Source organism: Cuculus canorus, chromosome 5 (genome assembly GCF_017976375.1).
Source record: "Cuculus canorus isolate bCucCan1 chromosome 5, bCucCan1.pri, whole genome shotgun sequence".
Classification (NCBI taxonomy): domain Eukaryota; kingdom Metazoa; phylum Chordata; class Aves; order Cuculiformes; family Cuculidae; genus Cuculus; species Cuculus canorus.
In genome coordinates this window covers 1524728-1546010 of record NC_071405.1, presented here as the reverse complement: position 1 = coordinate 1546010, position 21283 = coordinate 1524728, and the positions used below count along the sequence as shown (strand labels likewise).

At 48.1% G+C, this 21283-nt stretch overlaps 1 protein-coding gene across 2 annotated transcripts in view; it reads left to right on the top strand.

Moving 5' to 3' along the window:
• Nucleotides 1-21283, top strand: part of MDGA2 (MAM domain containing glycosylphosphatidylinositol anchor 2) — a 359555-nt gene that overhangs the window by 224365 nt on the left and 113907 nt on the right. For both annotated transcript variants that reach the window (XR_008450022.1, XM_054067864.1), the window contains exon 7: nt 8370-8699. Coding sequence is in view for 1 of the 2 variants with exons in the window: in XM_054067864.1 (XP_053923839.1) it covers nt 8370-8699 (330 nt within the window). In the remaining variant the exon portion in view is untranslated. The remainder of the gene's footprint in view (nt 1-8369; nt 8700-21283) is intronic.

Here is a 21283-nt window from a genome sequence, read left to right as displayed (position 1 = left end):
CAAAAGATGCTGTGTGGTAGTGCTGCGCAGAAGATATTTAGGGATCTATGCCATCTACTCTCTTTTTATGCAGTTTGTAATTTCTGTAAGAGGAAAGGGTGCAGCCAGTGGCTGGACACAAGTCCACACAACTCAAGGCATTTCTAGGTCCTATGAATGGCTGGAAGACAAAGCAAATGTTGGCAAATTTCCACAATTTTAGTTTTCTAGAGGCTTTATGGCTTTGTTCAATTCAAGAAAGGCCGGGGAGGGTGACTTCATACCGAAAGACATTGAAACGTGCGCTGATTTGGTCTTGCAAACCCTGCCAAGGCCACGTCTCCCATGGCTTAGTGTTTGAAACCCAGTTTAAGCACCCCAGGAGAGGATGGGCTGCTTGTGATCTGCGGTGCCGGAGGGTTTCCAAGATTGTTCAGAGGCAAAAAGCAAAAGCTGGATGGAGAGAGGTGTCTTGTCTCACAATCGCTCTTTGATCAAACCACTGTCATTGTAGCAGCCGAGTGTTAGAATAGCACAAAAAATCAGAGGTGAGGAGAAGAAGGGAACAGAAGGACTTCAAGAAACCTTGGCATATCTGGAGGGAAGAGCTCAGGCACCCAAGGCAGTTAATTAAGCCGCTCACTTTGTGGCCACGGTGCTAATTGGAAGTGCTCAGTACCCAATGAGAATCAAATAGTTTGGTTGAAAGAGACCTTTGAGGTCGGCAGGTCCAACCTTACCTGTCCAGTACTGAACCACATGAGGAGCTGCAGACGGAACTGTGAGCTGCAGCTTTGCTTTTCTCTGTCCGTTACTGTAATTAGTCACCAGCAGATGTGTGAGCCCTTATCCATGTGTTTTAACCTTTCTTAAATGCATCTTCTTTCAGTAACAGTGAATTTGGACTTACTTCCCCCCCCACCGCCCCATTTAATTTATTCCCCCAAATCCATTAATCTTATTTCCCTTGCAGTTTGGAAAACCAACTTCTTAAAGCTCCAGCTGGACACAGAGGTTTTCTCCAACAAACTTATCATTTCAGTAACTGCATCCTGTTAGCAAAGCCTCCTATTCTTTATTGTCCCAGAGTCATATCATACCACGCTCCAAAATCAAAACCACCAACACATCATGAGATCTGGTTTCACCAGAGCACAGTTTTCTACCCCTGCCCTGCCTACAGGTCACTTCATTCAAGTATGGCATGAAGCACATGTCCAGGTTGGATCTTAGGTACGTTTGGACTTGAGGCTAAGCTGAGACATCACTTTGCTTGAGGTGCTCAGGATCTGGTTTAGTAGCGGACAGGTATGGTTGGACTTGATGATCTCAAAGGTCTTTTCTAACCAAGCGATTCTACGATTCCATGGTTCTGTGGTTCAGGTGTTGATGTGTTCCATGAAGTTCACAGCAGAATAGCATGGCCTGAAAAAAAAACATTCTGTTTAGAAATACAGTCTCTGTTGTTATTGAGATTGTCCATGCGTGGTTGCATGTCCATAACAGTGGTGAGTGTGGACGGTGGTCATTCATCGGAAAGGAACAGAAGGGTTTATTCATAGGATGCTTCAGAGCAGGCTCATCTGTGTCCAGATTTGACATGTGGACCATATAGGTGTCACCACCCAGATGACCTTTCCTTATGGAGAGCTGATATCTGCAAGCTTTGTTACTTGGACATGATTTCGCTCTTCTGCTTTAGAGTTAAGCCGAGGAACTGTAAAAGTTTCCTTCTGGTTGGCAAAAGCAAACTGGAGTTTTCAGTGTTCTTTATACACAAAACAATGTCAAAACGTATTTTAATGTAACAGAATGACATTTAATGGACTCCACTGTGATAGTCACCAGCGACAAAGGTATTTTGAACAGTTGTTAAATTGCCTCTATTCCGTTTAGCTGTTTGATGATATAGTTTAAGGCAATATCCTGTGGAATACAATGCAGCTTTGTCGCCCACGGCCAAAATAAACACAGACTTTATGTTTCTTTGGAGCTTATGATAGGAACTTTTTTTGCTTCTATTGGTTTGATAGAGGTAGAGATGTTGATGAAGAAAGAAATATTAGAGGAGGACTTCCAGGAGTCTTTCTGCAGTGGGAGTGACTTTTTATTTGTACAGAGATCCATCAGTGCTGGGCTTTCACAGAAAATTAAACCAATATGGACTGCACTGCAGTTTCCAAGGATGGGGTGGTGGGGGTGGGGGTGGTCAGGAGCAGATCCCTTTGTTTCATACATTCGTACATTTAATTATTCAAACAAATAAATCTGGAACTCAGCCCTGTTGTGCAGACGTTGGATGATAGCTTTGATAAGCTGGTGTCGAAGAAAATATCGAGGTGTGTTAATACAAAATAAAAGAAACAAAAGCTGGGTGGAGGATGGACTGGGAACAGCCCTGAGGAGAAGGACTTGGGGTGCTGGGGGAGGAGAAGCTCAACATGAGATGGCAATTTGTGCTCGCAGCTCAGAAACCACTCGTGTCCTGGGGTCCATCCAAAGCAGTGTGGCCAGCAGGGAGGGAGGGGATTCTGCCCCTCTGTTCCACTCCGGTGAGACCCCACCTGGAGCCCTGTGTCCAGTTCTGGAGCCCTCAGTGCAGGAAGGACATGGAGCTGTTGGAACAAGTTCAGAAGAAACCACAGAGGTGATCCAAGGGCTGGAGCACTTCCCATACCAGAACAGGCTGGGAGAGTTGGGGTTGTTCAGCCTGGAGAAGAGAAGGTTCCAGGAAGGCCAGGTTGGATGGGGCTTGGAGCCCCTGATCCAGTGGGAGGTGTCCCTGCCCATGGCAGGGGGTGGAACTGGATGGGATTTAAGTTCCCTTCCAACCCAAACCGTTCTATGACTGTGATTCTTTTTGCTGTTTGCCTGTGTTGCAAGGGAACGTGGTAGGACAGTCCCTATTTTGTAGGAAACAGTGTTCCAGACTGTGTGCAGCTTGTGGTCCCCCGACTTAAACACAGATCCATTCTCTCTTAACCAATAAGACCTGGTATTAACTCAGGTTTATGATTGTTTTGCAATGAGTTATGTGTATCATTGTAATACAGCAAAGCTCAGGTCACAGAAATGATGCATCCAAGTAATGTCATAAGTGGAAATGTACCTTTTTCTCTGCTGTTTGAGGTTGGAAACAAATTATATCAGGAGAACATAAATAATTCAGAATTCGTGCAATAAAACATCACTTGATGTACTACTGTACATTTTTCTGTGCCTTTAACAACAATGAACCAAGTAATTTTATTTTTTCCTTATTTCTTGTTTTCCTTATTTCTACAGGAAAGCTGGGGAGGGGCTCTTGATCAGGGGGTGCAGGGATAGGATGAGGGGGAAGAGTTTTCAGCTGCAAGAGGGGAGATTGAGATGAGATCTTAGGGAGAAATATTTTGCTGTGAGGGTGGGGAGGCCCTGGCCCAGGGTGCCCAGAGCAGCGGTGGCTGCCCCATCCCTGGAGGGGTTCCAGGCCAGGTTGGATGGGGCTTGGAGCCCCTGATCCAGTGGGAGGTGTCCCTGCCCATGGCAGGGGGTGGAACTGGATGGGCTTTGGGGTTCCTTCCAACCCAAACCATTCTGTGATTGTCAGTGATTGGCTACTCAATAAAGATCATGCCTTAATCATGGAATCCACCAAACAAGTTCCAGGTTAAATACATCCATTATATATGTTGAAATTGTGTGTTTAACCAACTGATATATTTCTCGATTGCTGAAATTCCATATTACCAAGCTGGTGCCCTTAACCTGGCCAGGCACAGGTAAGCGTTGTCTGGCACCTCTGTAACTGCAAGCAGAATCAGTGAATTGCTCCTGGAGGAGAAGAAAGTTGAGTTTTTATTTTCCTCTACAAAATCTGGGACCCAGCAAAGACTGCGAACACGAGCAGCAGCATCCAATAAGTTTCCTTCTCAAGATGTCTGGAGAGATTAGGAAAAAGGTTTAGGTTTACAAATACACTTTACGAGTCTTTTAGGGACTATCTAAAACCTTTGTTTTCAGGCAGTGAATCTTTGGAATTGCTGTTGTGTGAAAGCAGGATTGCTTTTCCCCTCTACAGAGATGAGGGACCTGATGTGACCGAAGCAAGAGCTGGTTATAAGCGTTGACTTCCTTTACCCGCTGCCTGCCTTATATCTTTCTCTCATGAAGCAATGAATCATCCCAGTAATCATCTTTCGGCACAAAGATCACGGCAGTAATACGCGTCTCTGTCTTTTAAAGCCAGCAGCTACGTCTGGATTAACAGACTGGAGTTTCTAGAGAAGGAAGCTGGCCTTGCAGCTAACTTCCCAAGCAAGCTGTTCCTGTGGAGCTCTTCCTACCTTTTTTTCATACGATCACAGAATGGTTTGAGTCGGAAGGGACTTTAAAGCCCATCGAGTTTCAGTCCCCCTGCCATGGGCAGGGACACTTTCCACACTTTCCACCAGAGAAGTTGTGGGTTCCCCATCCTTGGAGATGTCCAAGGCCAGGTTGGATGGGACTCTGAGGAACTCCATCCAGTCCCTGCTCACTGCAGGGGGGTTGGACTGGATGACCTTTCTCTTTTTTTTTCCAACCCCAAATATTCCATGCTTCTATGATAATGAAAATGAATGGAAGCCACTGCTGGTGGCTGCACACAGACTGGACCTCATGTGCCATCCAGCTGCTCGGTCAAGGTTGTAATCAATGATTCGCACAGTTCCGCTACTTTCTTGCTGTTTCTGGGGGCTGCACATGGACGCAGTCAGCAGCAGCCACAAACTGACCGTTCTCTGCTGTCCTCTACTAACTTAGGAGGCAGCCAGTGACCAACACTTATTATGTCAAAGCCCACCAGTAGTGCAGCAGCTCAAGTGTTCAGTTATGGTGTTTGCTGCCACTCGCATGTTATGAAATGTGCAAGTTGGAAGGGACCTCAAAGCCCATCCAGTCCCACCCCCTGCCATGGGCAGGGACACCTCCCACTGGATCAGGGGCTCCAAGGCCCATCCAACCTGGCCTGGAACCCCTCCAGGGATGGGGCAGCCCCCACTGCTCTGGGCACCCTGGGCCAGGGCCTCCCCACCCTCAGCGTGAAGAATTTCTTCCCAATGTCTCATCTAAATCTTCCCCAATTTAAAGCCATTTTCCCTCGTCCCATCATTCCAGGCCCTTGTAAAGAGCCCCTCCCCAGCTTTCCTGAAGCCCTTTCAGCACTGGAAGCTGCTCTAAGGTCTCCCCAGAGCCTTCTCTTCTCCAGGCTGAACAACCCCATCTCTCTCAGCCCGTCCTCATGTTGGAGTTGCTCCAGCTTCTCTAATTTTTTTTCATTCCCTGATTAAAAGGGAATTTATTTCTTCCTTTACACTTTCCAATGCCATCTATGAGGGGGTGCCCACAAGTATCCAGATTTAATGCTCCTTTTCCCACATTTAAAAAAGATCCTGATTATTAATTAAATGTTAATTCTTTTCAAAGCTGTGAGACTGCTGATTCATGGAATCACAGAATCGTTTGGTTGGAAAAGGCCTTTGAGTTCATCAGGTCCACCTATCCCTGTCCACTACTAAACCAGATCCCCGAGCATCTCACCTGTCTTTTAAACCCCTCCAGCGATGGGGACTCCACCACCTTCCTGGCAGCATCTGCCGGTGCTTGGGAACCCATTTGCAAGCTCCAAAGTGTTGTTTAGCTCAAGGAGCTACTGAGCTCTAAAAATTGAGTCTGAATTAGCATTTTCTCCACGGGTAGAGATGCACGAGCTGATGCACCTTGCTTTCTTAGCCTGCTTGGTGCCTCATGCATGTATGTCCTATTGATGTTGTTACGCTTTCTGTACGTAGCAGGTGAAAAGCGTAGATCCGGAGATGTTTACAGCTCAGGGGTTTTGCTGTTTGTAACAACATCAAACTTCTTTATAGCATCATAGAATGGTTTGGGTTAGAAGGGAACTTAAAGACAAGGGTGGAACAGAGGGCGCTACAAATGGGTGCTTTACTCAGCTGTGGGACATTGTGCGTGGATGGGGTTGGTGGAGAGGGAGGAGGGAAAAACGGAAGCTTGGAAAACTTTGCAATAGAAGTCAGCGTGACAAGAAATGGAGGATTTAAATATTTATCTTCCAGGGCTTGCATTCAACCTGGGTATTTGTAACATTTCGAACTGGTATTTTCATTTTGAGACCTCATAGTTGGAGTTACAATATGAAATCATAGAACGCTCTGACTTGGAAGGGATCCACAAAGATCATTGAGTCCAGCTCCTGTCCCTGCACAGGACACCCCAACATTCACACCTCACTGGCTGAGGGCGTTGGCCAAATGCTTCTGGAATACTGTCAGGCCGTGACTGCTTCCCTGGGAGCTGTTCCTGTGCTCCACCAGCCTCTGGGGGAAGAACCTTCTCCTAATGTCCAACCTAACCCTCCTCTGGTGGGTTCCTGCCATTCCCTCACATTCTGTCATCGGTCACCAGAGAGAGATCAGCGCCTGCTTCTCCTCCTCCCTTTGCTCCCGTCTTCTCTTGTGATGTATAAACATACATCCACACTTATGCACACATATATAGGGGGAAAGGGATCTTGGGATTGCAGAAATAACATTTTATAGTCAGGACATCAAAATATATGTGTATTTGAAAGACTTGATGGCTGATTCCGAAGCACTCTTCCAAAAATAAGTGTCGTCCCCACACTGCTTTAGAGCAGTCATTTTATTGATGTAAATGGTGCTGGTTTCTGGACAGTTGTGTGCTCATTTAAAGAGTGATAAGTGAATTGCAGTATTATTTTTCTCTCGAGCAGTAGATTGATGAGGGAATGCTACTTAAAGATGTTGGTGTGACTGGGAAGATGGTGGGAAATAACATTTTCCAGAGTTGCTGTGCCCCTGCATGGGTGTAGAGCAGTAATGAGCGCTGAGCCTGCCATTGGCTTGGGGTTCCCATCTGAAACACTAAGATGACCTTATCTCTGCTTTCATGGGGGTTAGAGAGTTAACTGAATTTGTATTGCAGACACAAATAGTCTTGGATGTAGATAGAGATCTTTGGGATACACTAAATTGCACACTTGGGAACACTAAGTGTTCTTTTCAACCTTCAGCCATGGGTTTCTCCTGCAAGTACAAGATGGGTTTCCCTCATCTGACAAGACAGAGAGAGGGAAGTGCAACCAAGTTGCTCTTGGCGGTGAGCTGTCCTGCGTGGTTACATCTCAGAAGAGCATCTCTTTGCCTTTTCCCATTGATCATTGCCTAAAGATGTCCTGTGAACCCCCTTACCTTTTAGACCTGTACCTCTCTATGTGATAATGTTCTCCTCTCAGTTACACGTGCAACCTTCAGCCTCAGGTTTCTCATGCAAGAATGCGTTGGGTTTCCCTCATCTGACAAGACTGAGACATGGAAGTGCAACCAAGGTGCTCTTGGTGATGGGCTCTCCTGCGTGGTTACATCTCGGAAGAGCATCTTTTTGCCTTTTCCCATTGATCGTTGCCTAAAGATGTACTTTCAGCCTCCTCACCTTTTAGAGCTGAAGCATTTTACTCAGTCAAACAAGGCAGCGCAGTTGGCTCTGCCATTTGGTTGGGTGAGGCCAGGGGAAGCTGTCTAGGTTGCCACGGGGAAGGAACAGTGGGTGTAAACCGGAGCAGGCTGTAGCCTCAGGCATGTGCTCACTTCTTCTCATTTAACAGCTGACACACAACTATTTTGCATAAATATGTTTGTTTCCAGATAGATTGGAGATGACACTGCTGGTTGTATTTGTGATACTAGGTTGATATCTCTATTTTCTCTGCTTTCACTGCTCTGATAGTGTGAGGGTGAAGAAGGGCTTGTAAATACCTCCAGAGATAGATAACAAACACTGAAGGTTCATGAATTATTTTGGTTACTCTTCAGCTGGCAGCGGCTCAGCCTTATTTCGGTGCTGTGACTTTTTATTTTTCATTTTCTAAATGAGAGGTACTTTAGCAACGTTTGCTCCATGATGATACTTAAGATTTGATCCTACAAAACGTGAACTATGTGCTAAGTGTGTGCATTGTAAGCTTCAGTTTCTCCCAAAGCATCATAGAACCATAGAATGGTTTGGGTTGGAAGGGACATTAAAGCTCAGTTTGTTCCAAACTCCCTTCATCATCTCAACTTGATCAGGTTGCTCCGTCCAACCAACCTTAAATGTTTCCAGGGATGGGGCAGCCACGACTTCTCTGGGCAACATGGGACAGGGCCTCCCCACCCTGAGTGTAAAAAATGTCTGCCTTATATCTAGTCCGCTTCTCCTCTCCTTTAGATTAAACCTCCTTGTCCTATCTCTACAAAATCACATATAGGCATAAAATGAAAAGCACGAGTATCAAGTCAGAATATGCAAAAATTCTACTTTATCACAGTAAACTTTCTTTTTTTTACCTCTTTCAGCCTTAAAAAAAGGACGGTTTTGGATCACCCCTGATCCCTATCACAAAGACGACAACATCCAGATTGGGCGAGAGGTGAAAATCTCCTGCCAGGTGGAAGCCATCCCTTCGGAAGAGCTTACGTTCAGCTGGTTTAAGAATGGACGTCCCTTGCGAAGCTCTGAGCGGATGGTGATCACACAGACTGACCCCGACGTTTCGCCTGGTACCACCAACCTGGACATCATTGACTTGAAATTCACAGACTTTGGGACTTATACTTGTGTTGCGTCTCTAAAAGGAGGTGGAATATCAGATATCAGCATTGATGTCAACATTTCCAGCAGCACAGGTGAGGAGACTTGCTTTCATATCAGTTTTACTTTGATGTCAGGAAGCTCTGGTTTTCCTTTACTCAGTAAAAAAAGGTGTACACACAAAGCACCTCTCACCACAAAGATATCCAAGCAGACTCTAGAGCAGAACTGAGTTGCTTTGATTATACGACAGGAACCTGAATAAGCGGCATGTGGTGCTCTCTCCCAAGAACACAGTAGCATCTCATTTACCCAGACGTGTCTTCCTTTGCTGTCAGAAAAGGTAGTGCTTCTCTGAAACGACTTTGGCCTTTGTTTAGGACCTGTCTAGACAGGCTGAATCCATGGGCTGAGACCGGTGGCATGAGGTTCAACAAGGCCAAGTGCCAGGTCCTGCACTTGAGACACAACAACCCCGAGCAGCTCCAGGCTTGGGGAGGAGTGGCTGGAAAGGTGCCTGGCAGAGAAAGACATGAGGAAATGGCCTCAAGTTGCACCAGGGCAGGTTCAGATTGGATGTCGGGAAAGATGTCTTCACTGAAAGGGTTCTCAGGCCCTGGCAGAGGCTGCCCAGAGTGGTGGTGGAGTCCCCATCCCTGGAGGGGTTTAAAAGACAGGGAGATGAGGTGCTCTGGGACATGGCTTAGTAGTGGACAAGTGCAGTTAGCAGTGGACGGATCAACAGAACCCTTGTGCTCCTGGCCCTTCTCCAGCTCCGTTCCCTTCTCTGGACGAGCTCCAGACCCTCAATGTCCTTCTTGTAGTGAGGGACCCAAAACTGAACTCAGGATTCCAGGTGCTGCCTCACCAGTGCCAAGCCCAGGGGGACAATCCCTTCCCCACTCCTGCTGGCCTCACCATGGCTGGTTCAAGCCAACACGCTGTTGGCCTTCTTGGCCACCTGGGCCACTGCTGGCTCATGGACAAGGGAACAGTCCACCTTTTGGCCAAAAGAAACGTGTTTTTCAAGTTTATTATTACACATTTTACTGACAGGTAAAGAACTCGGAGGATTGTTGTCGGGTAAGAGCTGAGCTTGGCGTGATGGATGGCAGTTGCATGCAAACTTTGTTAGCTTCTTGCCAGGGTGAAGTGGACAATGACGTCTGTGCAGCCATGCATTGCCCACCTGGCAGACAGGAACCACTACGCTGTCTGTACGCACTGCGGAATCATTTGGGAAATAAGCAGGATTGATTGGAAGCATCCATTAGATGGCCCTACCTATAAGCTTATCACAATTTCTGCAGGCAACGATGAATTATGGCAGTTCTAAAATTTACCATCCTGTTGCACTCAAGAAAACCATAAAACGGGAAGAAAAACTAGCGTTCAGGATCAGCCTTGTTTAGCATCCTCAAAGAAATCCTGCCTGTTTGTGTGACTTCATTACCCAGTAAGTAGGACCTGGAATAGTTTCAGGGTGCTTTTGAAGGTCATTAATGATTCATCGAGATTCATTACTGCTGGGGTAGTTATGAACATAAGGCCCAGGCACAAATATGTTTTCTGACTGCCAGGACTTGCATGGATATAATAATATGTATGTTCAGTTCAGTTCTGGAGCCCTGAGCACAGGAAGGACATGGAGCTGTAGGAGCGAGTCCAGAGGAGGCCACAAAGATAATCTGAGGGCTGGAGGACCTCTGATGTGAGGCCGGGCTGAGGTTGGGGTTGTTCAGCCTGGAGAAGAGAAGGCTCCAGGGAGACATTAGAACAGCTTCCAGTGTGGAAAGGGGCTCCAGGAAAGCTGGGGAGGGGCTCTGGATCAGGGAGGGCAGGGATAGGATGAGGGGGGAAAAGTTTTCAGCTGCTAGAGGGGAGATTGAGTTGAGATCTTATGAAGAAATGTTTTGCTGTGAGGGTGGGGAGGCCCTGGCCCAGGGTGCCGAGAGCAGTGGGGGCTGCCCCATCCCTGGAGGGGTTCCAGGCCAGGTTGGATGGGGCTTTGGAGCCCCTGATCCCGTGGGAGGTGTCCCTGCCCATGGCAGGGGTGGAACTGGGTGGGCTTTGAGGTCCCTTCCAAACTAAACCATTCTGTGATTCTGTGAATACTGCTCTGTGTCTCTGCTGGTTTGTGGGAGAATTCCCTCTTTCCTGATGTGCATGTGATTCCTCCTGGAGTTGCAAAGGGATGCAGGAGGCACTGTATCAGCTTGTAAGGAAGGAAAGAGGTGGTTAGGTCTCCTCTGTTCCTCCAGCAGATTGGAAAGGGACGTGTGGCAGTGCAGGGGACATGGCAGCCTCTTGGTGTACTCAACATTGCACTTGTTTAGCAGCGATATTTTTCCCTTGACATTCTGTACTTTCAGCAGGAAAAGCATAGATTTATGTCCTGAGTATCTTATATAAATGGACCTGAAGTAATCCCCTAGCAGCCTCCCCCTCTGCCCATCTCGGTAAAGTAGGTCACCGAACAGTGGAAATGAAGACTCAAATGTTGAATCTTTGCCCTATAAAAGCCCTGTCATCCATAAAACCAACCTTGGGCAAATGTCACTGCAAGACAGGACGCTCTTCTGTGCGCGTGCACGTGTCGTGGGGAATCTGAAGGCAGGAGATGTTAAAACAGCAACCAAAAAAAAACCCCCAGTAAAATGGGCTTATTGTAAGCAAAAAAGAGAGGTGGATCAGGAGAGTGTGAGTCTTTGTAAGCGATTTTTTTTCTCTGCCTTAAATATTGTATTCAAAGCAGGAACAATAAGGCTTTAGGTGATGTGTGGTCTGCTCTGTTCAGCATGGGTTCTTACGCTATCTTTATCCCCCTAAAATCAGAATCAGTGGAGTAAGAGCTGTAACATCTGTCACTTCTGGCTCATCCTCTGTTCGTCTTCCCCCTGGAGGTAACGTTGTGCAGTGAAGTGTCACTTCAGGGGGGTTCTTTTACTTTGCTCTCTGGCTGCACTTGCTCTGAACTGCTCCTGGAAGGGCTTCGTGGAGTTAATGGCTGAGACTCAGGCTGGAGGTGGTGGTGACCCTTCTTTTCCTAAAAGAGTCCTTTCTACTGTTTCACCCCTACACAGTGTGGACACAATGAGATGTCCTACATGGCAAATACATCACCCAAATCCTTCATCTCTTGGTGAACCTGAAGACATGCTGAGCATGTACCACCTTATGGTGGGCACCTCCCCGAGGAACATGGGCTTTGAGCATGAGCATGGGGCAGGCTGGTGGCCTCCAAGGCTGCTGTCCCACCTCTGAGGTCAGTGAGGTCAACAAGTAGATTTGGTTTTACATGAGTGCTGCCAAAGACGGGCATGGAAATTCCTAAAGAACTGCTTTCTATGAGTTCTTCTGTGCATCATCTGCACTATACGGTAAGAGGGCTTCCCGCTTAAGCTAATCAACTGTCTCTTAAATAATGAATTAATTAAACACCAATGTGTTAGGACATGTGGCCAGAATCTGTTAGTGAATTATGTGTCCTCTGGTCATCTTGTTCCTCCTTTGATGGAACATGAAAGAGGCCTTCATTTTATTTCTAAATGTTTGTTAAAATCACCGTACTGCCTCTTTGCATAATGAAAAAATGCTTTTTGTGAGATAATTAGTGGCTCAATTAAGATATTTGTAAACCTTAAGTACTGTCCAGAGTGATCGTTCACAGCCAACCCTGCGACGTAGCAGAAACCAGACAGATGTTTCATTATCGCGGTAAATTGATTATTTTTGCGAGCTGTTATCTTTGGAGACAACTTTGAGCGGAATAGGTGAACAGAAGGGACAGATAAACGCCAGATCTTGTTAAAAAGCTTTTTTCTTTTATAGTTCTATTTTAGTACTTAATGTGCAGAGATTTTTCTTGTTTAATTCTCTCCCTGGGAGCTGCTGTCCCTTCCCATCGCGCGGCACGCGGCATGGCTGGCCAAGCTGCTTGGCTGCGGTGAGGGAGAGGAGGATGGGCAATCTTCTGCTCCACAGCCCCTTCCTTCCCCAGCACCTGCCTCCCTCTGGGAAGTCTGTTTCCTCTGGGTGTGTTCCTCCACCGCAGATTTGTCTCCAGCTACGTTTCGGGGAGCGACACCCTCTTTAGCAGCCACATCTCGTGGAGTCTCTTTATTCTTCTCTGGAGGGCTGTGGAGTCGGCTTATCATCTCGCGTTTCATACGGCTTGTGAAGCAACTCAGCAGGACTCCTGCGAGATCACTGAAAGCTAATTTGGCTAATTTGCTGCTGGCTGCATATGTTCTGGGCTTAAAATGTGCCTGTTCAGAGTCTGACTGCAGAGTGAGGTGATGTTTTAAGGTATTAAAAGTATGTTAAGGTATAAGAACTGATTCTGGAGTTGTTTTACTGTCTTTATCACAATCGACCATGAAATCTGGGGCTGATGTTAGTGTCTTCTCGTGCAATTAGAAGTGGCCCAAGAAAACACGGGCTGTGGTGCTTTCTCTTCTTTGCGTATGGGCAGGACGGCATACGGGCAACAAGAACAGAAAGTGACTGTGAAAATGAGACACGCTCTCTTTACAGGTCGCTCGATTTGCTTTCCACATGAGTAACTAGATAGACGCTCTTTCATGGCGATGAAAGGCCAAGGAAAGGTTAAAGTGAATTCTCTTGACTTCAGCGGCTTTTCCGATCGCTTGGCTGGATTCACAGTTGCCCCTCCAGGGCTCTTTTCTCACCTCTGGAGACACTTCCGGTTTATACTCCCTGGTATTCCCCAACCCTTCTTCTAAAAGCACGTCTTCTAGGGGCACGCGGAGCAGGTTTAGTCTTTATTTACAGAGAAGCCTTAAGAAGGGGAATATTTATCACTTGCTGCCCTTCAAAGGCCGGATGAGCTTGCTCATCCTCTACATTTTGTGTACCAGCTCAGCTTCCTATATTAATGCTCAGCCTGCCTTGTCTTAAAAAGCCCCTCAATCTCGTAAGAAGTGTGAATCATACACAGGGACCAAAGTGCATGGGTGATTATGGCAGAGGGTGATTAATACAAGAAGTTCAGACCTCTGTGTTCATAAATATTAGAGGTGGAGGATACACAAAGAATTTCACCTCTATCTCCTAGCTGGTACAGGGCAAACTCATCAATATTCCTTATCCAGTCCGGTTTTAAATGACTTGAACAATGTGATTTCCAACACTTCTTTATCTCCAAGTAATCTTCAATATGGATTATTTCTTGATGCGAGTCTCAAACACTCCTTCACTCCGCTTTGTCCTACAATTAGTAGCCGATAGCATTAGTCTGTTTTAAGCAGCCTGATCGCACTAGCCTACATCTCCTCCCAGCCCACAGCCGCCCCATCACTGCTGAGATTGGCAGTCATTGTGTCAGGGCTCTGGCTTTCCTTTCTGCTTCTTCAGGTTTGGATGGTTGGACTTGATGATGAATGGTTGGACTTGAAGAAATTCTTCACGCTGAGGGTGGGGAGGCCCTGGCCCAGGTTGCCCAGAGCAGTGGTGGCTGCCCCATCCCTGGAGGGGTTCCAGGCCAGGTTGGATGGGACTTGGAGCCCCTGATCCAGTGGGAGGTGTCCCTGCCCATGGCAGGGGGTGGGACTGGATGGACTTCGAGGTCCCTTCCAATCCAAACCGTTCTATGATCTGAGGTCTTTTCCAACCTTAATGATTCTATGATTCTAAAGCACCTGAAAGTACAGAAATGACAGTAGCCTCCACTTCACCTGTGCCATCTGTAACTCCCATCAAAGAGATCTGGAGGTGCGTTGTCCCTTCCCAGGCTCACCGTGTGGTCACCAATTCTAGGGCCACCTTGTCCTTCTCACACTGCTGTCTTAGAAACATAGAATCATGGAATGGTTTGGGTTGGAAGGGAACTCAAAGCTCATCCAGTCCCACCCCCTGCCATGGGCAGGGACACCTCCCACTGGATCAGGGGCTCCAAGCCCCATCCAACCTGGCCTGGAACCCCTCCAGGGATGGGGCAGCCACCACTGCTCTGGGCACGCTGGGCCAGGGTCTCCCCACCCTCACAGCAAAACATTTCTTCCTAAGATCTCATCTCAATCTCCCCTCTTCTGCTCCGTTGAATGATTTCTGTGTAAGCAGGTTCTTGCCGCTGCCTCTTTGGCAATTAAACAAATTATCAGGAGGTCCAAAACAGGGGCAGCAATTTGACCCATTAGGATTTCAGACATATAGAGTAGACTGAAACTAGACTATGTCTACCCCAAAGACTCATTTTAGGCTCACACATTTTGGCTTTCTCTTTGAAACTCTTTCTTGGGTCCTGTCCCCAGTCTCCTATAGACATGGTGACTGTGCTGGAGCAAGGATCCTATGGAATTACAGTGGGATTTCCACAGGATATCAGATGAGGGCTCTGATCTGGTCTCCTATCTCCAGCAACAAACAGGCACATCTGCCTAGGGAGCTGTTTAACAAAAAAAAACAGAGAATACAGAGCTGCTTTCTGCCATCTGACCCTCTGGTGAGTCAGCGGCTTTCAGGGGCAAAGGCTGTCTCAGACCATTTTGTTTAAGAGCCGGGAGTGGACATCCATCAACATCACCCCTTTTACGCCTCTGCCAGTTCCAAAGGATAATGATATGTGTTTTTAAAGTAGGTGCTACCATAGTGTTACCGATGCTTTTGTTTTTGGAGTGATAACCCTCTACTTTAGGAAACAGATTTATCTGCTAAACGTCTTACCTTGTTTTTGAAGCCACTTGCTGCATGAATAAGTTAATGTTTGTTGTTTCACATGGAAGGTTTAGCTGATTTATTATTCTGCGCCAGCAGGAACAGGACTGACCTTTATTTGCAGCAGGGGCTGAGGCCGGTGCTGCAGGAGATGTGCTGATGCCTCGGCGGGGAGGGCTGAGCCCCTCCGAGGCTCTGCTTGTGCCACAGCAGCATCTGCTGGGAGAGCGAGGCTGGCACAACTGGCAGCACCCTGGCACATCTGGCAAGACCCCAACAAGCCCTGTCTGTGCACGTTTGCTCGTGCGCTCTTGCACTTTGCTCCTGCATCCTTACACCTTTGCTCCTGCACGTTAGTTTCTGTGCCCTTCTTCACCCACCTTCGCTCCTCCTTTGCTTGTGCATCCTTGCTCAAGCGTCCTCGCTTCCAGCAAGGAGTGATGGGACCAGGGAAAATGGCCTCAATGCGCCAGGCAGGTTTTGAATGGATATTAGGAAGCATTTCCTTCCTGACAGGGTGGTGAAGCCCTGGCAGAGGCTGCCCAGGGCAGGGGTGGAGTCTCCAACCCTGGAGGTGTTTAACCGATGTGGTGCTTAGGGACATGGATCAGTGGTGGTAGGATGAGGTTTACACTTGGACTCAATGATCTTAAAGGTCTTTTCCAACTTATATGATTCCATGATTCTATGTTTCTATACTCTGGATAGCAGACTTCCCAGCTGCTCCACCACAGCAAGTTCAGACACATGGTCTGGGACCCTCTCCAAATCTTGGGTTTTAGCAAGGGAAGAAAAACTTGAAATTATGATTTTCTCCTCAATTCTGCCCCATCTTCCTGATTTCCGTGTGGTTATTGCGTTGATTTGAGTTTCCTTTGTGACTTTTGGGGGTTTTATTCCTTATAAAACAAGTCGTACACAATGGGGCTGTCAATGCCTGTCAGTTGGTGTCACAACCCCCCACACCCTGATGGTTTTTGACCCTGCAGCACAGGAACGACATGGATCTGGAGTCCAGAGGAGGCCATGAAGATGATCTGAGGGCTGGAGCATCTCCCATATGAGGCTGAGAGAGTTGGGGTTGTTCAGTCTGGAGAAGCGAAGGCTCTGGGGAGACCTTAGAGAAGCTTTCAGTTCTAAAAGGGGCTCCAGGAAAGCTGGGGAGGGGCTCTGGATCAGGGAGTGACGGGAGAGGACAAGGGGGAATGGTTTTAAGCTGCAAGAGTGGAGATTGAGATGAGATCTTAGGAAGAAATGTTTTGCTGTGTGGGTGGGGAGGCCCTGGCGCAGGGTGCCCAGAGCAGTGGGGGCTGCCCCATCTCTGGAGGGGTTCCAGGCCAGGTTGGATGGGGCTTGGAGCCCCTGATCCAGTGGGAGGTGTCCCTGCCCATGGCAGGGGGTGGAACTGGTTGGGCTTTGAGGTTCCTTCCAACCCACCATTTTGTTATTCTGATAATTTAAGTTATATTTGACAGCAGAATAGACATCTCAGAGAGAATTAGGCACCTGGGAGTCTGTGAAAACAAACAGATGGATATAGAAAGAGAAACCCAACCAAACCCCGTACATGAGCAGAGAGTCAGTGCTGTCCTTCTTCCTAATTAGACAGCAGAGAATTAGTGTATGAGTTAAGGAGGTCCCATGCCCATGACTGCTGCGGTGGGACAGAGAAATACTTTGTTGGAGCTCCCTGACTTGGGCACTGCCAGTCAAATGTGATACCTTAGAGCTACAGCCAGGCGTCACGTTGATGGCATTGCCCACCAGATGATTGGTTTTAGTATATAGTCTTGTCCATCCCTTCTCCTTCTTGCTTTCCAGTAAAGAGAACAGAAATAAATACAGTAAACCAGAGTAATATATTGGCTTGCAAAGTGACACAGTGCTTGTGTGGCAAAATGCCACTGGAGAGGAAGAGTGGGGGTGTTTTAAGATATCTCGCTATCTGGGGTACTGGTACAGCCTATCTTCTCAGCCTGCCTGCAGACCTTGTCGTCTATGGTCCTTATCAGTCTTTGCAGTACTGTTATCTCTATTTTTCAGGAAGAAAATTGACTTAAATTGAGGGTGGATTACTTGCTAACAGCTGTGCAGGACGTTTTGACATGCATCTTTCCTTTCCCTCCCCCTCAAAGAGGTGTGTCCTGTGCCATTCGTTCTCCTCCCTTCAAATGCCACCAGAAGCTACATCTGTCCATGAGAAGGAGGGGAAATTCCCTCCTGGTTTCTTCCTTACATGTTTCATAGTTTGCTCCCAGCATGCAGAGTTTCTGAATTCCCCCTGGCTCTGGGTCTGCGGGGCTGTTCCTGGCAGGCTCCCACCGCTGGAGCTCGGGGCTCAGGCCTTCCGGCATCTCCACTGTGCAGTTCATGGACTCATAGAATCATTTGGTTGGAAAAGACCTTCGAGATCATCGAATCCAACCATCTCTGTCTACTACACCAGATCCCTGAGCACCTCATCCACCCATCTTTTAAACCCCTTCAGGGATGGGGACTCCACCACCTCCCTGGGCAGCCTCTGAAGGGCTTGAGAGCTCTTTCGTTGAAGAAGTTTTTTCCTGATGTCCAATCTGAACCTGCCCTGGTGCAACTTGAGGCCATTCCCTCTCCTCCTGTCACCTGGCTCTTGGGAGAAGACCCCAACACCCACCTCACCACAACCTCCCTTCAGGCAGTTGTAGATAGTGATGAGCTCTCCCCTCAGCCTCCTCCAGGTTAAACACCCCCAGGTCCCTCAGCTGCTCCTCATAACCCGTGTTCTCCAGCCCCTTCCCCAGCTCTTTTCCCTTCTCTGGATGCACTCCAGCCTCTCAATGTCCTTCTTGGAGTGACGGGCCCAAAACTGCATGAGAAGGGATTCACCATAAGCACCAACTTGCACTTGTACATCTCTGCTGCCTTTTCCTCTCTTGGTCCAGCACATGGACACATTTGCACTGGATCACTTACTGTCCCCTTCCCTGAGCCAGAAAGTGGGTGATTTCTAGGCTAAGGCAAGATGTGGTTTTATAGTCCCGACCTGTTGCTCTGATGGCAGTCTGGAAAGGATAGAGTCTGGAACACGCCACCAGCACATGTGCAGAAATAGGTCTACACAGTCAACCAAGAAAGGGAAAGATTTTGATTGGATATTAGAAAAATATGTGTTTCCTGACAGGGTGCTGAATCCCTGGCAGAGGCTGCCCAGGGCGGTGGTGGAGTCTCCATCCCTGGAGGGGTTCAAAAAACATGTAGACGTGGCGCTTCAGGACATGTCACAGTGGGGTTGGGCTGAGGCTTGGACTGGATGAGCTTAGAGGTCGATTCCAACCTCATATCCTGGACCCATCTGGACCAAGGGGTTGGAAGCGGAACAGTAGACAGTGCTGGAGGCTGGGACATGGCAGATAGCAGACCTTTTCCCTCTTGATAGCAGTATTTCCTTTGAGGGCTGCAACCCCGTGGTCATGAGCTTCACAGTCCTGACGGTCAGTGAATCCCTGAGATGGGAGAAAGTTGTGCTTCCCTGGGGCAGGTGGAGATGCCAGAGGGGCAGGGAGCGAGACGAGAGCTATGAGGGAGCTGCAGCATCTGTACCAACTGGGACACGCTTTGATCAAAGCACATGCACAGCAGGGAGCAGATCCACTGCCTGGGGGGGACGGACAAGGTAAATGTTGTTTCACTGATCCAGACAGAACTGTGTTATTTGAACTACGCTGAGAAGCTGCAAGCAGGTGAGCTGGAAAAAAATGTTCAGAAGGAGGCTCCTTCCTGCAGAGCATGCAGTGTGCTTGCAAATGTTTCAATTTAAACTGTATTTTCCTTCTTGAAAAAGCCCTTTTTTCCCATTTTAGCACATGTTTTCGTAGAGCAGTGCTTTAGGAAGCAGGCATTTGTTGGAGTTGCATTCAGGAGAGAAGGTGGAGGAGCCCCACCACAAGCACATCCCGCGCAAGTACTGTGTACTTCATAGAATCACAGAGTGGTTTGGGTTGGAGAGGACCTCAAAGCCCATCCAGTCCCACCCCTGCCATGGGCAGGGACACCTCCCACTGGATCAGGGGCTCCAAGCCCCATCCAACCTGGCCTTGAACCCCTCCAGGGATGGGGCAGCCACCACTGCTCTGAGCATCCTGGGACAGGGCTTCTTCATCCACCGTGAAGAATTTCTTCCGAAGATCCCATCTCTAATCTCCTGTCTTTCAAACCAAAACCATTGCACTCATCCTATCTCTGCCCTTTCCGATCCAGAGCCCCTCCCCAGCTTTCCTGGAGCCCCTTTCAGCACTGGAAGCTGCTCTAAGGTCTCCTCAGAGCCTTCTCTCCTCCAGGCTGAACACCCCCAACTCTCTCAGCCTGTCCTCACAGCAGAGGGGCTCCAGCAATCAGATCATCTTTGTCACGGTGAAAAGCTCTTCTTCACAGTGAAAGCATGGGATGTAGAAATGAGGGAGAGGGGAGAGCACACGCTGATGGAGAAATACAGCCAGAATAGCTCAGAGAACTGCAAAGCAGCACTACTCTGCTCCTGCTGTCTCATCCATTGTCACCTTCAGACCCTTTTCCCTCTGTGTTTTTCCTCTGAGCTGTGACAGGGCTCTGACAAGGCTGTGTCACAGCTTCCTACCACTCTCCCTTTGCTAGAGTGGAGCAGCTCGTGTCCCACAGCCCTTCCTCACCAGGGGCTTTGGGGCATCTTCACGGGCTGGTTCTCCTCTGGGGTCCCTCCAAGTGCTCCCGGTCTCCCGGGCACCAGTCTGTGCTGTGGAATATGTGGGCGTACGTGAAAAATAACAATGTTTTATTAATATTGGAAATGTTTTATTAAGCAGAAAAGTATTCTTTTTCCTATTTTGTTTTTAAGTATAAAATATTTTTTTCCTTTACTGTTCCATGGAAAAAGTGATTTCCACTTTTCCACATCCACCAGATCCAGAAGGGACTATTAAAGCCTTCAAAACCAGCTGAAACCAGCATTTTGATGCCTGTGAACGTCCCTGAATGAAACTGTGGTTCCTAGCAGGCTTCCCAGGTCCACAGCCATGGGGTAGATCCGTGGGAGAACTGGAACTGTTTCTTGCTGGTACAAATCTGTTGATTTTTTGTCTCTGAGGGCCTGAAAATAGCCTTTGCTTATTTCTTCCTGCAGACAGGAGTTACATTGCAGGCTGCGTTTTGTCAGTCCTGGCATTCAAGCAAAGTAGTTTGAGGGCAAGGCAGCGTGGAGAGGTAATGGTCCTCGGAGGGCTGTTATAAAACAGAAGGCATCTCTCTACATGGTTCAGAACAGAAGACCCATAAAGGCAGCTGAGCTTTCAGGAGGCACAAAAGGAAAGAGAGGACGGGCAGTGTTTAAATCTGGCTTTTCCGTATCTTCACCCACCCCACAACAGCCCATGTCCTCCCCCAAAGAGAGGGTCCGTGGTGCCAAGGGCACCATCTGTGATCACAGGCAGCTTCAGAGGTGGAACTTTTGTTTGTGTTTGCTAAGAGGTTGCCTGTAAACCCAATGAAGGTATGGTGAGATGGGAATGATAATTGGATGCGGCAAAACCATGCTCATAAGACCAGTGGAGCTTGCAGTGCTTTGTCATTATCAAACGCTGTCACCTAAATGACTGAGGCAGTGGAGCCACCTCTGCTGGGCTGATGGTTCTCTACTCCGCTCTCATGAGGCCCCACCTGGAGACCTGTGTCCAGTTCTGGAATCCCCAGCTAAGAAGGACATGGAACTGCTGGAGTGAGTCCAGAGGAAGCAACAAAGATGATCCAAGGGCTGGAGCACCTCTACTAGGAAGACAGAAATTTTTCCTAATATCCAGTGTGAACCTGTCTTGGCACAACGTGAGGCCGTTCCCTCTCTTCCTATCGCCTGCAAGTTGGGAGCAGAGCCCAGCACCCACCTCACCACAACCTCCTTTCAGGCAGTTGCAGACAGTGATGAGGTCTCCCCTCAGCCTCCTCTTCTCCAGGCTGAACAGCCCCAGGTCCCTCAGCCGCTCCTCATAACCCCTGTTCT